The sequence below is a fragment of the Spermophilus citellus genome (genome assembly GCF_964194105.1).
Source record: "Spermophilus citellus genome assembly, chromosome: 4".
NCBI lineage: Eukaryota > Metazoa > Chordata > Mammalia > Rodentia > Sciuridae > Spermophilus > Spermophilus citellus.
Window position 1 is genome coordinate 67675599 of NC_138185.1, and position 17671 is coordinate 67693269.

General features: G+C 49.1%; 1 protein-coding gene across 2 annotated transcripts; it reads right to left on the reverse strand.

Annotated features, from left to right (window-relative positions):
* MESP1 (mesoderm posterior bHLH transcription factor 1) lies at positions 1-1647 on the reverse strand. Of its 2 annotated transcripts, XM_081291375.1 has the most exons (3): positions 528-1647; positions 148-231; positions 1-116 (listed from the first exon to the last, which is right to left on the reverse strand). In XM_081291375.1, exons 1-2 carry the CDS (start codon positions 1443-1445, stop codon positions 157-159), a joined length of 993 nt encoding a protein of 330 aa, XP_081147501.1. In that variant the 5' UTR covers positions 1446-1647; the 3' UTR covers positions 1-116; positions 148-156. The 2 variants fall into 2 exon arrangements, with proteins under 2 accessions (XP_081147501.1, XP_081147500.1); XM_081291374.1 differs by having other exon boundaries at positions 94-231; positions 528-1646.
* Between the last annotated feature and the right edge of the window lie 16024 nt (positions 1648-17671).

Sequence of the window (17671 nt, forward strand, 5' to 3'; positions counted from 1 at the left end):
GGGAAGGCTCATCCTAGATGAAGACAGGCTCCCACCCCAAGAATGCCAAGCCAGATTTGCTGGTCCCTCTTCCAGGAGAGACAGTCCTCTTTAAAGGTCCTGAGGCCAAAAAAAGACTGGGTGCTCAGACGGCCGTTGTCATCGTACTCCTCAGGCTCAGGCCGGCGGCCACTCCAGGATTGAGAGGGGCATCCAGTTCTCCAGCAGGGTCAGCACTTCGCTGGGAAAGAGCTGCAGGGAGAGAGAGAGAACAATGTAGCCCTCATTACCTGCCGTGGGACACAGCGTCCACGCTCAGGGGTCCACTGTCAGGGAACTTCTGGCGAGGAACAGATCCCTGTCCCCTGCCTGGCCTCTCCCTCCCCTTGCCGCCTGGACACGCAGGACACGCGATGTTGCTCTTGAGAACAATCAGATGTGGCCAGGCTGTCGCGAGGGTGCGACAGGGTGGCTGGTTCCTGTGGTGGCGTGAGCAGGTGGCACGGACAGTCGGGTCGGGTGGGGTTCGCGAGAAAAGTGATACTAACCGGAGAAGATGGGTTCGGCTCCACTGTCTGCCCTTGCCGGCTGGTCGCCTCGACGCACATAACTGGCGGGGCGCGCGGTTCCGGAGCGGCCCCGGATGCTGGGCACGCAGGCGGGGACCCCCAGCACGGTCCCTCGCTGGAGGCAGGGTCCGGGTGAGGTCCAGGATCCCGCGTCTGCGCCTGCATGGAGCTGCCGTCCGGACAGAGCATACAGCCCCGAGGAGACGCCGCGCCCACGGACCGCTGGCGCCGGCACTGCAAGCTTTCCTCGCTGAGGCCCAGGATGGCCGACAGGTGGTCGATGTAGCGAATAGCCAGGCGCAGGGTCTCGATCTTGGTCAGGGTCTGACCCGCCGGCGCAATGGACGGCGGCAGAAAGCGACGCAGCTCTTGCAGGGCGCGGGCCAGGGTGCGCATGCGCAGCTTCTCGCGTTCGCTGGCGCTCCGCCTCTGCCAGCTGCCCAGGCGCCTACCTGCCGTCGGGGCGCGCGGGGCCGAGCGGACGCACGGGCGGACGCACGGGCGGGCTGGGCTTGGCACGGGACTGCCCGCCGGGGCGCTGCCCCACGAGTCCGGGGACGAGGCAGGGGAACAGCCCCTGCCCCTGTCAGAAGGCGGCAGCGGCGGGGCAGGGGCGCAGTCGGTGGACCGTAACCAGGTTTCGGAGAGCGAGAGGGACGGGCACAGGGAATGGGCCATGACGGCGGAGGCGCGTCTGAGGCTGGCGGCAGCTTTATCCCAAGCCTGAGGTGTGAAGTGGCCCCTTCCAGCGCATCTGCACATCAAAGCTGGCTTGGGGTCTGGAGGGGGCGGGGCCGGCTCTTTGAACCAGCAGAGAGTGGGGCCAAGGTGCTTGCCCCTTAACTGTGCCTGGTTCACCCCACCTGGGCTCTGACTTGGGCCTCCTGCCTGTGACATGCCCCGTGGCTGGTGGTACCTCAGGCGTTGAATAGGCTTGATGCCCACTCCCTGGGCATCTCCGCCGACACCATCCCCTCCCCTTGTCTCTCTATCGCCTGCTGCCCTTGTTGTCTTCTATAACCCTTCTCTGCGGATTAAAGGAAAGGGGATGGGGAAGAATCAGAGAACTGAAAGTCCAGTTCCTAGGTTTGAGGCCCACCTTCATCTATTGGGGACCTTGTGCAAATTCTTAATTTTCTTGCATTTTTGATTCCAGTTTGTATAATGGGATCCCCTCAGGATGCACCAGCGGACTGTGGAATAAAGTAGGGACCAAGAGAAGTGGGGCCCTGATTTCCTCCGGAGGTGGGGATAACTGTACTCTCTTCCTCCTCAGAGACAGGCTGGACCTGGGTGACTGTCCCTTGGTGGTGGCTGTCCCTAGGTGGCTGTCCCTTCACAGGGGCACTTTGAAGAAACAACTGCAAGCAAACCCAGCAAGCTGGCAGAATCAGGGGAGGTTGCAGGACCATTTGAATAGAGAAGGGGTGAGCCTGCTGCCCCTTCCCCCAGGACACCCCAGCCTGGCAGGATCAGGAGCTTGGCCATTGCCACAGCGCCACCGCTGTCCTATTGCTGATGTTCTGCCACTTTGGAGGAGGTATGATAGGTGTGCCAATGAAACACGAATGGAAATGGTGCAGAAAAATCATTTGACAAAATTCAATACCCCTTTGTAATAAAACATTCCAGCAAACTAGGGATGGAGAGGAACTTCCTCAGCCTGATAAAAGGCATCTACAAGGGGCTAGAGCTGTGGCTTCTCAGTAGTGCACTTGCCTGGCATGTGTGAGGCACTGGGTTTGAGTCTCAGTACCACATATAAATAAATAAAGGTCTGTCAACAACTAAAAAAAAAAAACAAACATGTTTTAAAAAAGGCATCTACAAAGAACCTACACATGGCACTGTACTAAATAGTGAAAGACTGAAACTTTCTCCCTAATATGGGGAACAGTGTCTGCTCTTACAACACCACTTCAACATTGTTTTGGTGGAATGGAGAGTCTAGAAGGAAAGAAAAATAAATTTAGATTGGAGGGGAAAAAATAAAACCATCCGTATTTACATATAGTAAGAATGATTGTCCACATAAAAAGTCTCCAAGGATCTACCTTGCCCATCTGTCCCCATGGGTTGAGTTTGCACACTTGTCCTACAGTACTTCATGCATGGCTATCTACTTTCCACCTAATACCCGGTGTCTGACAATATGTCTTTGCCTGTTCCTTTAAGAGGAATGGTATCTAGGGTCTGATGCTTTGCATCCTCTATGGCTTCCAGTTCCATGAGACAGATGGGCAAACTAGACTGTAACAATGAAGGTCAAGTGGCTTGATGTCTATTTCCTGGGCATCTCTGTGGACACCATCCCCTCTCCTTGTCTCTCTGTCTCCTGTTACCCTTGGTATCTTCTACATCCCTCCCCAGCAGTCTGTCACAGCAGCCACAGAATGCTCAGGCCCACAACCACATGGAGGAGAAACAGTATCAACCTCCTTTGGGGAGGAAGAGGGCAAGAGTCCACTCCCTCTGCACAGTTCTGAGGCCCATCCACTTCCTAGGAGTGCCTGGTCCAGGAGGCCCCTCTTCAGCTTGCAGCTGTCAGCAGGGTCTACCCTTTGTGGATCCTGGCAGATGGATGTCTTCCTGGGGCTCTGATCAAAACCTGGCTCTGGAACCCAGAGATTGGGCCTCTTGGATGACACTAGGCAGAGGGAATAGACAGCTGGGAATTGGCAGTGTGTGGTATGCCGGGGTGGGAAGGGGTGCAAAGAAAAGACCACGTGGGCTTGAGAGGTGAGATCTCCGTAGGCTCTGAGCACCCTGTTATTCAAGGATTGCCAATCTTCTGAATGTACCCCCCTCAATTTTATGGCCAATAATTGAGAAAATTCAGAGTGGCCCAGCTCTCATGTTTTATTGTCTTATCTTTGTTTATGTGAGAATATAATAAGTGTATATAGTCATATCACTAGGTACAGAGGGCATAACAAGTCTCTTTACTAGACTGCCTTTGCAGCTTCCAATGGCCTGCCCCAGAGGAAACTGTCTTAACTAGCTTTTTGTCAGCAATGCTTTTACATGAATTTGTATTTTATTAAGCACAAAATCAACTGTACATGTTTGGAAAAGAGACCATATGTGTGGGAGGTGCGTTTTTTTATGTTGAAAACATAATACTTAAGATTCCTCATCTGAAACCTAATAGTTAACATTAATCCTGGACATGGAGCCATGGAGAGATTTAAAGCAGGAGAGGACACCATGAGTGGAACATGAGAAGACCTCTGGTGTCAAGGCTGAGGAGGATTAAAAAGACAAGGGACAAGGATGAAGGAAACAACCTACCAAGATGGCTGGAGAGGCGGTGGGACAGCAGGTTGGGAAAGGCAGGCAGATGGGAGGGCTCCAGCCCCAACCCCTTGAGGCTGACAAATTGGAAATGCCACGTGGAGCCCCTCCCTTACCTGTTTTCCCGGGTCTCTGGGAAGCCCCCACAGGGTCCCAGCTGGTGTAGGCTGTGGTCACCAGGCCTGCTGGAGCCACGTGGGGGGGTCAGGGACCCCAACAGTGTAGCCATCAGCCGCCCTCCCTCTTCACTCTTCACTGTCCCCACGCCTGTCCCTCTCCCCTTTGATCTCCTTATCGTGGCCAGCCTCTCTGGTTGGTTCATTTGGGAGCTGCCCCAGTTAATGAGTTCTCCAGGCAGCAAGGCCCACACGCCCTCCCACTGGGATGGGGCCTTCACACTTCTGGAGGCTGTGTTTTGACAAGTGCCGAGCTCCTGCTCCCCTGGACCCAGCCTACCCTTGCCTGCCAACGTGTAAGGCTGGGAAATGAGGCCCCTGGGCAGTGCCACTGGAGAAGAGGTGAGAGTTCAAGCCTGGGGGGGGGGGGGCAGGCAGGACAGGTTGGCCCCCTCTTAGCTCAGGTTGCAGCCAGCCTGCTCTCTCACACCCAGCCTAGGTCCTGGACACTGCATCGCAACCTGCGCCCAACCTCCATGCCCTCATTTCCCAGCCAGCCCTTCTGACATTGGAGTGCTAATCAAAGGTGCTATGTAAATACTCCCCTTGCAGACCTAATCCCAGACCCCACTGGAGCCAGAGACCCCAGGAGAAGGAAGCAGCACTACTCCTACTGCCAGCCTGCTTAGCACCAGAGGAAGCCCCTAATTTGGGTGTCCTAAATAGCCAGAGATCTTCCTGTCATCACTCCACACCACTCTTTTCAGAGAAGGTTGTCATTTACCAAGTCTCCACCCATGAGCAGTGGAGGCCAATGTGGGTTAGAGTCCCTATCTTCTGTGCCCTGGGGTGAGGGTCAAATCATACTGCACAGAATATGCATGTACACTGTTGTCCTCTGAGCCTGGCACTCTGCTGGGGCTTGGCCAGGTCACTGCTCACACTCACAACATGCTGTGATGTAGGTGTTGTTGTCTTACTTGGCAGTTAAAGAAATAGATGCTCATGTATGAAGACACGAATGGTGTGACTCTGCTTTGTATACAGCTAGAGAAATGAAAAATTGTGCTCCATTTGTGTACTATGAATCAAAATACATTCTGCTGCCAGGTATAATAAATTAGAATGAATGAATAAATAAAAGAGATAGATGCTCAGAGAGTATGTCCCATGTCACATAGTAGAGGGGAAGAGCTGGGGTCCATTTGGCAGAAGCCCATGTCCTCCCCATCTCCTTTGGAGGACGTAAGTAGCTCCTTTCATCCTGGAGGAATGCTGTGAGGTTGAAGGGGCCCTGGAACCTTCAAGCCCCCAAGAGCACAGAGGCCCGTGGGATATAAGAAGAAAAATTTCCAGGCTCAGCCTGGACTTGATGATCCAGAACCCCTGGAGGATAAAGCTTAACCATCTGGGTATAAAAAATAAATTCTCAGGCTGGGGATGTGGCTCAAGCAGTAGCGCTCTCACCTGGCATGCGCAGGGCGCTGGGTTCGATCCTCAGCACCACATAAAAATAAAATAAAATAAAGATGTTGTATCCACCGAAAACTAAAAAATAAATATTAAAAAATTCTCTCTCTCTTTAAAGAAATAAAAAATAAAATAAAATAAATAAAATCTCCCCAGAATTATGGAAGAATAGCAGAAATGAATAGCAGAAATGGCACTAGGGAGTACCCAGCAGCCCCTAACAGATCCTAAGCCCTCGTCATGGTCCTAAGGCCCAGCGACAGAGGCCCACCTTCTTCTCTCCTGCCTGTACCTCCTTCCCATTAGCCCTAGCCAAGCCCTCCACCCCAGTGCTCCCAGGGGAGTCCCTTCCAACAAAGATCACCCCCCTCCTCACACCTTTAGCTCTTGGAGCCACTGAGCTGGCAAGCCATATGGAATAGATTATTCTGGATCCATGATAATCTGATTATCTGGCCATGGAGCAGTTGGATGCTCAGCAGTGGATGTGGCAGTCACAGGCATCAGAGGGGTGATAGGAGGGAGGGGGTGGGAAGGGAGGAGAGATTTGGCAGATTCCCTGAAAGGCTCAAGAGGAAGTGCCAGAAGCCCTGTGGGTTTGGGGGCTCTGATAATGCCCAGTAAATAGGTAGCACCTCTCTCAATAGAGCACCACATGTGAGTTTCTACACTTCCTCCAGGTAAGTGGGAGTGATCTGAGCCTTAGAGTGAAAAGTGGAGAAACTGAGGCATAAAGGGATTAAGGACTGAAGTAACCCAAAACAAATATGCAGACATGTAAAGGTGGGGAAACCTTTATCACTCACACCTCAGTTTCTCTAACTGTAAAATGGGGCAGAGACTCCTGTATTTCTTGGAGGAAAACAGCCCAAAGGTTGACCTTAGACTTTCCAAGGTCCTTGCATTCCCAGACAAAGCCAGCAGATGGCGCTGCCCAGCTGCCTGGGAGCTTTGAACCTGCACAGGACAGACCTTCCTCTACTAGTCAGGACTTTTTTCTGGAGCTAGGGCCATAACAGAGGCTTGGCCCTACCAGAGAATAAAGGCATCAGGACACTGGTAACTGTGTAGATGACCAGGGGAATGCTGGGGCTGGCTTCAGAAGTGAGTGCAGCTGGGCACAGTGGCGCACACCTGTAATCCCAGCAAGTCTGGAGGTGCAGGCAGGAAAATCACATGTTTGAGGCCAGCCTTAGCAATGTAGGGAGGCTCTAAGCAACTTAGCAATACCCTGTCTTAAAGTAATAAGGGCTGGGGATGTGGCTCAGTGGTAAAGCACCCCTGGGTTAAATCCTCAGCACAAAAAAAAAATGGGTGCAGCTTGGATTGGTGCAGGAATGTTGGACTGTGACCCCCAAATAGGCCACTGGCCCTCTCTGAATCTATTTACTCATTTCATCTATCCACCAAGAAAAACATGCATTTATGTACAGAGAGGGAGCCCAGAGGAAAAGAATGAGAAGAAGCGAGACAGGTTCAGGAGGGTAGGGGCCAAGCAGAGTTTAGCACCCCCCTGACCTTCTGCTCTGGGTGCAGTTAATGTAGAAGAGGTCAGAACCCAAGCCAACTGAAACTCTAGGTGGGGGGCTGCCCTGGGCTCTGTGCCCTGCCAACTGCTGCATGAGGAATTGCAGGGCCACCTCAGCTGCCAAATTGGGTCAGTTTCCAGCCTGTTTGATTCTCCTCTCCCTCCCACACCAGTTCCTCCAGAAAAGCATGGATGGAGCTATATCCAGGCAGGAGGCCTGGGTCTCAAGCCTACTCTTTCCCTACCCCTTCTCTCACATACTGCTCACTACAGCACCGTGAGGTGCCAGGAGAGTGGTCTGCCTGGCAGGAGGAAGTGCACAGGGCTGGGTTCCTGGCCTGGGATTCCACACAAAGTTGGTGGGGTAGCTTAGGCCCTCAGCCAGCTGCAGGTCCTCTGTCCCCAGAGCAAAGGTACCTGACATTAAATCCCATAAAATGCAGAGTGAGGATTTATGTGATTGAACTGTAATGTGTGGGCAGGACCTAGGGGAGGAAGGAGCCAGCAGTGTGTGCCTGTGGGTCTTTTGTGAGAGGCGTCCCTGGACAGGCTAGAGAACCCTGGGAAAGGGATGAAGCTCACACTGGTGACGTAACCTTCAGGGACTTATATGCACTCCCCCTTGTTGGCCAAAACTTTGTCATTTGGCTCTCCTGTCTGTACCTCCTTCCCATTAGCCCTAGCCAAGCTCCCCACTCCATAGCTCCCAGGGGAGCCCCTTCCAACAAAGATCACCCCCCTCCTCACATCTTTAAACAATAGCATATTGATGCTGGGGATTGGAAAGAGAGACTTTTATCTGTTAGGTTTACATTTTTCACAAGGAGACTGTATTCATGTATTATTAATATGCAGTTTAAAAATATTTTTTCAGGGGCTGGAGTTATGGTTCAGTGGTAGAGTGCTCACCTAGCATGCATGAGGCACTGGGTTCAATCCTCAGCACCACATAATGTAAAATATATTGTGTCCAGCTAAAACTAAAAAAAATATATTAAAAAAATAATTTTTTAAGCAATGGAAAGCTGACTTCCCAACTTTTTTTTGTCTTTCTTTCTTTCTTTCTTTCTTTCTTTCTTTCTTTTTAATGAGCTTTGGAAACTTTTGTTAAAGAAGAAAATTGCATAAAAAATAAATAAAAATGACTTTCAAATATACATATAAGGATGTACCTATGTGGAAAACTAAGGAATTTCAGTATATGCCTTTTGTTAAGTAAACCATTGCCATTGTACTGTGGAGTACCAATCATGACTTAAAAATCTTGTTGCAGAAATACACTCACTGATACGGAAAATACATCAGTGATTTTTTTAAACATTTATCTTTTCTTTCTTTCTTTCTTTTCTTTTTTTCATTTTTTTGCAAAACTCTTATTAATTTTCCACATTTTTATTGGTGCATTATAGTTGTACATAATGATGGGATTTGCTATTACATGTTTGTACCTGTGCCCAATATAACAATATAATTTGGTTAATATCACTCCCCGGCACTTCCCCACTCCTCCCTTCCTTCCTCCACTTGGTCCCTTTGATTTTCATGAGATCCCCAAGGCACCACCCCACTTCTTTTCCTTTTTCATCTCTAGCTTCCATATATGAGAGAAAACACAATATACAACATTTGACCTTCTGAGTTTGGCTTATTTTGCTCAACATAATGGTCTCTAGTTTCATCAATTTTCCTGCAAATGACATAATTTTGTTTTTCTTTATAGCTGAATAAAATTTCACATTTTCTTTATCCATTCGTCTGTTGATGGCCACCTAGGCTGGTTCCATAGTTTGGCTATTGTGAACTGTGCTGCTATAAATGTAGTTATGCATGTATCAGTATAGTATGATGATTAATATTAGTATTAATTCTTTAGGATAAATACCAAGGAGTGGTATAGCTAGGTCATATGGTGGTTCCATCATTTGGGGAAACTCCATACTGGTTTCCATAGCAGTTGTACTAATTTACAGTCCCATCAACAGTGTAAAAGTGTTCCTTTTTCTCCATATCCTCTCTTCCAACATTATTATTTTTATTTTATTTTTTTGGTACCAGGGATTGAACTCAAGGGCACTCGACCACTGAGCCACATCCCCAGCCCTATTTTGTATTTTATTTAGAGACAGGGTCTCACTGAGTTGCCTAGTGCCTCACTTTTGCTGAGGTTGGCTTTGAACCGAGATCCTCCTGCCTCACTGGGATTACAGGCTTGTGCCACTGCACCCAGCTACTATTTGTAGTCTTGATGATTGCCACTCTGACTGGTGTGAGATGAAATCTCAGTGTAGTTTTGATTTATATTCCCCTAATTGCTAATGATGTTGGACATTTTTTTCTATATATTTGTTTGGCCATTTGTATTTCTTATTTTGAGAAGTGTCTGTATAATTCATTTGCCCATTTACTAATTGGGCTATTTGATTTTTTGGTGTGAAGTTTTTTTGAGTTCTTTATACATTCTAGATATTAATCCTCTGTCAGAAGAGTAGCCCGCAGATATTTTCTGCCATTCTGTAGGTTCTCTCTTCACATTCTTAATTTTTTCCTTTACTGTGCAGAAGCTTTTTAATTCGATGCTGTCCCTTTCATTAACTCTTGGCATTACTTCCTGAACTTTGAAGATCCTGTTGAAAAGTTGCTGCCTGTGCCTATTTGCTGGAGTGTGAGCCTACATTTTCTGCTAGGAGTTGCAGAGTTTCGGGCCTGATGCCTAGGTCTTTCATTCATTTTGAGTTGATTTTTGTGCAGGGTGAGAGGAAAGGGTCTAGTTTCATTCTTCTACAGAAGGATAACCAGTTTTTCCAGCACCGTTTATTGAATAGACTGTCTTTTCTCCAATGTTTTTGGCACCTTCGTCAAGGGTCAGATGACTGTATCTGTGTGGACTTGTCACTGGGTCTTCTATTCTGGACCATTGGTCCAGTATTATGCAGGTTTTGTTACTATGGCTCTGGAGTGTAGTTTGAAGTCAGGTATTGGGATGCCTCCAGCATTGCCTTTTTGGCTTAGAATTGCTTTGGCTATGCTGGGTCTTTTCTTCTTCCAAATGAAGTTAAGGACTGTTTTCTTTTCTAGTTCTGTGAAGAATGTCATTGGTATTTTGATGGGGATTGCATTGAATCTGTATATTGCTTTTGGTAGTATGGCCATTTTAACAATATTAATTCTGCCTAGCCACAAACATCAGAGGTCTTTCTATCTTATGTTTTCTTCAGTTATTTTTTTTTCTTCAGTATTCTATAGTTTTCTTTCTCTTTTTTGGTGGTTCTGCGATTTGAACCCAGGGCCTTGTGCATGCATACTAACTGAGCTCTATCTCCAGTCCTATAGTTCTCTTTGTAGAGGTCTTTCATCTCCTTTGTTAGATTCATTACCAGATTTTTTTAGGCTACTGTGAATTTTGAATGGAGTTTTTTTCCCCTAATCAGCAAATTCATTGTTTATATATAGGAAAGTTACAGATTTTTGTATGTTGATTTTGTAACCTACTACTTTGCCAAATTTGGGTTTTGGCTCTAGCAATCTTTTGATTGAGTTTTTTCTAATCTTCTAAGTATAGGATTATAGCATCTGCAAATGGTGATGATCTGATTTCTTCCTTTCCTGTTTTATCCCTTTTATTTCCTTCTCTAGCTTAATTGCTCTGGCTAGAATTTCTAAGACCATATTAAATAGGAATGATAAGAGGGAACATCAGTGATGGTCTCAATAAGTCAGTGAGAGAAGCTGGTCACAAAAGAAGGTGCTTTCTGCATACCCACAGTAAGTGAAAGCAGGGACTCAAACAGATGCTTGTATGCCAATGCTAAGAGCAGCACTATTCACAATAGCCAAATGGTGTAAACAATTCAAACGTCCATCAATAGATGAATGGATAAACAAAACATGGTCTACAATACAATGGAATATCATTCAACCATATCATTCAACCATATAAAGAAATGAAGTGCTGATGCATGCTGCCATGTGGATGAACCCCCAGAAACGTTATGCTAAGTGACTCTATGAGAGCCATAACTCAGCACTTGCCCAGCATGCCCAAGGCCCTGGGTTCAATCCCCAGTGCTGCCAAAAAAAAAAAAAAAAAAAGGTATAAACCAGACACTAAGGACAAAGGTTGTGTGTTATAGAGATTGGAGTCATAGAGATTGGGAGCAGATTAGAGATTATCAAGGGCTGGGGTAAAGGGGTAAGAGGGCTTTATTGCTTAATAGATATCAAATTTCTATTTGAGGTGATGAAGACATTTTAGAAACAGCAGTGGTAAGAGTTGCTCACATTGTGAATGTAGTTTATGCCACTGAATTACCCACTTAAAAATGGATATGATAGGAGCTGGGGATATAGCTCAGTTGGTAGAGTGCTTGTCTCACATGCACAAGGCCCTGGGTTCAATCCCCAGACTACCCCCCAAAAAATGGTTATGATGGGTGGGGAGGGGGATGTAGCTCAATGACAGAGCACTTACCCAGCATGCATGAGACCCTGTGTGTGAAAAAAAAGGCAAACTTTGTGTTATATATCATGATTTTTAAAAAATTTAAAATATATGGGCTGGAGTTGTGGCTCAGTGGTAGAGCACTCGCCTAGCATGTGTGAGACTCTGGGTTCAATTCTCAGCCCCACATATAAATAAATGTATAAAATAAACGTCTATCAACATCTAAAAAAATTAAAATATAATGCACAAAAATCTTGACTTATGAATTCTGTCTCAGTAAAGCTGTTTTTAAAAAGAAAAATATGGGTTAAGGGTATACCTTAGTGATGAAATGACTGCCTAGCACTTGGAAGGCTCTGAGTTCAATCCCTAGTGCTACAAAAGAAAAAAAAAAAAGGAAAGAAAAATATACCAGAAGCTTCAAAATACAGAAAAACAACATTAAAAAGTGACATTCTCTGTCTCAATGCCTTTTTGTCCCGTGCAGGTATTAGTGAAGTTGCCTGGCAAAGGTGAACCCGCCCTAGGATGCTGCTCTCTCTAGAATTGAACCAGGGAGGGGCACTTTAGAGTCCCTTCTTTTTGCTTGTCTGTGTCTTATTTTGGTAACAGGCCCATGTTACTTTGGTGAAAGATAAGAAAGGAGGAAAGGAGGGCAAAAACACTTTGCAGCCCCCTCCCCCGTTAGTTTGCACCCCAAGAGGTGGGACCCAAGTTCCCTTGTGGCTGTTGGAGATAAGGCCAGGGAGAATGGCTCTTCCGCCCCAGGTCCTGCAGCCCCTGTAGGGCGGGCACCTCTCACTCTCCCCTTTGTCCTTCCCAACAGCAGCAGGGCCTCAGGTGTTATACATAGGTGTCCATCTGATTCTCACAGAGACACCCTTTAATGAAGAAGACCAAGCCTTAGGAGGGGAGACTGGCCCCAGCCTGAGCTGCCTCCCCTGGGCCTTGTTGTCCTAGAAGCTCTGGGGCCTCCTTGACTTAATCTTCTTGTTGGAGGAAGAGTAGAGGGAAGCTTCCAGCCTCCATGCTCAGCCTCCCGGGTGCTCCAGGGATGCCTGTGTCCCCAGCCTCCCTTACTTCCCAGTCAACAGAGGTCGCTTCCTTCCTCCTTTTCTTCTATTCTCTCCCTCTGGCTCTGGGGTCCCCTTGTGGCACCCCTGCCCCTGCCACTCGGCACCTGCCTGCCCACCCCCTCCTTCCCGGGGCCCCAGGCAGCCCTGCCCTGATGCAAACACAGCCTTCTGCCTGGCTTCCTGCTTCCAGCTCTTCACCTACATCTCCTCTTCTTCCTCAAAATCCCTGTAGATCCACTGCCTCCCTAAAAGTCCAAGCTCCGCGCTCAGCAGGACGTCCCCAGCCAACCCCTGCCCACCTGCCTGTCCACACCATCTCCCGCTGCCCTAGCGGGGCTCCAGCCCCGGCATTGCCCAGTGAGCTCTGGGCTTTGGGACTTAGATTCACTACTTCTCCTCTGCAGGATCCCTCCATGTGAAGAAACCCACGGTTTAAGGCCGCTCCCTTCCCCCAGGGACTCATCCTGATGGCCCAGATGGGAGCATTCCTCCAATTCCACAGGCATCTGAACCCCAGGTCACCCCAGCTGCAGAGCAGTCTTCCTCCTCCCTCCACTCACTAGCAGGCCGCTCAGACCTCCTGGGAACCTCAGCCCTGGCCCCACCAGGCTCAATGCATGGACTCAAAGGCAGATACCAGTGAGATAGAATTTTGGCTCTGAAGACTTTAGGCGAGTGACAGGACCTCTCTGGGCCCAGCTTCCTCATCTGTGCCGTGCACAGGGTTTGAGAAAGGAGCAGGCTCCAATAGGCACAGTGTTCAGCCCTGCTTTGTGCTGAAGTACTCGGAAGACAGGCCGGTCTGAGGTCAGGTCAGGGACAGCCCCGGTTCCAGGGACTGCTTTGCAACCTTGCTTTGGTAGTTGTAAGTCTCTGGGCCTCCTGATAATACTCATGATCCACTGTCAGACAGGGCCTTGTCATCAGGCTTCCCTGGGACCCGGGGAGGCTGACTCAGAGCTCCTGAAGTGAGGGGCCCCTTTCAGACACCTGCCCCCATACTCCTTCCATCCCTGGCCCAGGGACACATGCCCTGTCTTTACTTTGGCCTCCCACTCCCACCCCAGGAATACTTTCTGGGGCTTCTGAGGGGGCCTGCTGCCTGACTGTTTTGGAGGCCCCTCCACATTCTGGTTCCCAAGTCGACACCTTCTGCCCTGAGGGAGGCAGCAGCAGTGTCAACAGGCAGCCAAGAGGTGTGAAGGCAGCCACGGTGGCAAGGACCTCTGTGTTTGCTGGTAATGAGAATACCACTCGGCCCCTGCCTGGCCCCCTTCCCTCCAGTATCCCATAGCTGACACCCCAGGGCACGGAGAGGACTCGAGAAGAAAGGGATGGAGACCTGTGGTCAGGGGCCTGCTCCGGGGCCCTGTGTCGCCTTCCCAAGGGGGAATGCTGTGGAGGACTCTTGGCACAGTGCTGTGGGCAGCCCAGGGTTGCTGGGGCCAGGCGTGAGCAAACCTGGAAACCTGTGCTCGGCTCCCACAGTCAGGCAGGACCTGGGTCACTGCCCTCCCACGCCCCTCTCAGGGCCAGGGCTGACTGAGCACGGGTAATGGGGGAGAATCTGGGGACCCTGCCCTCCCCACCTGACTGGTGGTTTGGGGAAGGGGAGAAGGGGGTGGTGGGATGTAGGCTTCAGTCTCCTCACTGGTCTGACAGGAACACCAACAGGCATTGCCGGCCTCACAGTACCAAGCTGACCCATACCACATGGGCATGTCCATCCAGCGGTGAGAGTGGCCTTCTGGTTCCTGTCCTGGAAGCAGGCCCAGCTGAGCCACAAGCTGCAGGCACAGAGAGCAGGGGTGGAGGTAGTCTGAGCTGAAGGGCCTGGGAGCCTCGCTCTGCACTCCCTTTTCCTGGGACTGGCCCCTGGATCTGGGATCTAGAAGTACCTCAGTGATCACCAGCCCCAACCTTTCTGCTGTGTGGTGTTTGGCAAGGGCCATCACAACTGCCCACTGCTGTCCAGCTTGCACCTAATGTGTAGTAGTGATGTGGCCTCTTCTCATCTGCCTCCAAGAACAGGCCGCTTCCTCTCTCACAAGATAGTCCCTCCAACCCTAGAAAGTTCTTCAGACTCTCCCTGGAGAGTTCCCTTAGGGCCAGGTCTCTCAGGATTACTAACACATCCTCCTAGCTTCTTCTTTTTGGACTAAACACCCCACCAAGTCCTTGAGATGTTTCTCTGGTGACCTGGCTTCAAACCTCCCTCCCCTGAGCTCAGATTTGCCCCCAATTCACTGTGGCTTCCAGGTTTCACTGCTTACTCTAGGTATCCACCCTGCCTGGGAATGGGAACCATCACCTTCTTGGCTCAAGACCTGCTGCTTCTTGCCAGTTGGAATGCACCTTGGCCTTTCCTGCACTTGACACCTGGAAGACAATGACCGCCACGCCCTTCCCACCTGTGCTGCTGCTTACCTGAGGCCTCCACATCCTAACTTGCAGGAGGGGTACATACGGCTTTGTGGATTCTATCTTTTTACACCTGATGGGTTTGTCCCAGCCCATCAGAGTCTCTTTAGATTCTGGCTGTTGCCCAATTCACTTCCTGGGTTCAGGTCTTACCCCAAATTAGATCAGTCCCCATCTTCACTCAAAATCACATTGCCCCCAAGCAGGCACCTCCCTCCAGAGACCATCTTCCAGGTGAACATCTGTCCATGCATCTTCTGGAAACTGTCTCTTGTGAATGCACTCAATAATTCATGAACTGTCACTCAGATCACTTGAGTGTCATTTGTTGACAAGGAAATCCTCAGAATTTCCTTATTATATGGACAGGGATTGTGTTTGGTTGCTCATAGAATAAACTCACGATGACAAATGAGATGGTGGTTTTTCTTCCACATTAAAGAAATTCAGGGATGGAGAGTCCAGAGCCCCTGTGGTACTTCCATGTTGTCACCAACGCCTCAGGGCTTCTTTCTGCTTCACCATCCTTAGTGTGTGATTTCTGTCCTCAGGACTGCCTCAGAGTAAGAGGAGGGTAGCTGAATTTCCACCCATCAGGTAGGAAGAAAAGATGCAGCACAGAGCCACAGGACTGTGCCTGTCAACTCTCCAAGCTAGGCATTGGTGCAGATGCCTAGAATCCCAGTTACTTGGGAGACTGAGGTAGGAGGATTGGGTGTTTGAGGCCAGCCTGGGCAATTTAGTGAGACCCCAGCTCAAGATTAAAACAAACAAACAGACAAACAAACAAACAAACAAAAAAACAGTGGTCTCCCAGAAGCCCCAAACAATGACAAATGATACCTAATAACATCTCATTGGTCATTCCAACTGCAAGAAATGTAGGTTTGGGGCAGGGCATATCACCACCCTCAACAAAACAGAGTCCTGTTATTTTAAGAAAACAAGACAATTAGAGGTCATACTAGATGCAGTACGGGTAAACTAGCTGTGTCAGCCACACTGGTGAAATCCACACATTTCACAACCACGTTTCCCTGACCTAGCCACTGCCTCTTCCTGTCACAGGAAGGAAGAGGTAATCCTGGCGTTACCAGCAGGCCCAGGCCCAGAATTCAGCCACCCTGCCCAGCAGCACAGCCATGCTCCCTCCTCTCCTCAATGTCAGATGAAGGCTGGAGGGCAGGACTCAAGCCTAACTAGTTGTCCTGCACCTGGAGCAGGTTACAGCCCACAGTAAGTACCTGGCTCCACACCCATCAACCAGAGGAATAGCTTGCAGGGACGCAGGCAGGTGGGTAAGTTGGCTGTGCCAAGACCCTGCCCTCCAGGAGGAGCTGGTTCTGACCTCTGTTTCTAGTCTTCCGAGTCTGGTTGGCCAGCACCAGCTCTGAGCACTGGAGTTCTGCACTGCAGGTCTGGTGACTCTCGCCATAAGACAGGAGGAGGCACCTGTGGAGGATGGCCCCGTGCTGAGTCCAGGCTGGAGATGGAGTAGGGGGTGGGGTGGATGCCCAGAGTCTGGTGCTGGACAGTGTCATAGAAGGACGGATTACTTTCCTTCTGCTGGGAACAGTGCTGGGGGTATCAGCCCCCTTACAATCCAATCCATTCCTTTACCCACCTCATTCTGCCACCCCCGAACTTGCTATCAGCATAATGTCAGCTCTGTGCTAGATACTATGGCACACACCATCTGAATTATCCCGTGATCAGAATTTCTACTTTATAGATGAGAAAACTAAGGTTGAATGAGTTATCCAAGTTCCTAGAACTGTTCAGCGGTGGAACTGGGAGTTTAAACCAGCCCTTTCTGATGCCAAAGACCAGCACTAGCCATTTAGCCACACTGCCTCCCTTGCCAAGTGGAGTCTCAGGGAGTGGAATGAAGTTGACAGTGTTCCCTATGCTTCAAGAGCTGGTGGAGGGGCCTATCAGAGGCCACAGCAAACCAGGACGCCACCTTCCAGAACTTCACTCAGACACCCCACAGCCTAGGGCCTGGGCTTTAGGGCTACCCCAAACCAAGGTAAGTGGGCCAGGATAGTCCAGAGATGAGAGGGTAGTACGGACCATGTGCATGGCCTTGAGTTGGAGGCAGGGTCTCACTCCTCACCAAATCCCTCCCCAGGAAACTCCTTTATGCTGGTTCTATAGGATGCAGGGGGGTGGGAGGGGAGGGGGTAGAGAAATGATTCTGGAAATTCAGAACCTTCCTGGAAATTACAAAGTTGTTCCACCACTGCCCATTCAGCTGTTCACACACAAGATAGCACTATGTGGCAAAAACTAAAAATACACTAAAGGGCATCAATAAGGTACTGTGTGGAATATCATATAGCAGTTAAAAGGTGTGAGTCAGAAACATCAGTAAAATACATGGATCTGAAATTTCTGAATGCAGATTAAGATATCTATGTAAAAGGTAGAGCTGGATAAGAGAAATAACTTCTAATGGTCTATAGCACAGTAGGGATCTGTGGTTGATGACAATTAACTTTATGTTTTCAAATAGCTGAGAGAGGATTTTCAATGTTCCCAACACAAAGAAATGATGTTTTAGGTGATGGATACACCAATTGCCCTGATGTATCATTAAACATTGTAGTGTGTATTGAAATACCACACTGTAACCCATAAATATATACAGTTAAGTGTTGATTTTAAAAAATTTAAAGCCATGTCTATGAAACTGGATGGATTTTGTTTATAGCTGTCAAGTACATGTATGTAACTTCCTCATTAGACAATATATCGAGAATTTTATGTGGTCTTGG

Bases quoted from the DNA above. Each gene is read 5' to 3' on its own strand.
- MESP1 (XM_081291375.1), bottom strand. From the start codon at position 1,445: ATGTCACAGGCAGGAGGCCCAAGTCAGAGCCCAGGTGGGGTGAACCAG. The intron at 232-527 runs GTTAGTATCACT...CTCTCCCTGCAG, and splicing joins AGCCGAACCCATCTTCTCCG to CTCTTTCCCAGCGAAGTGCT.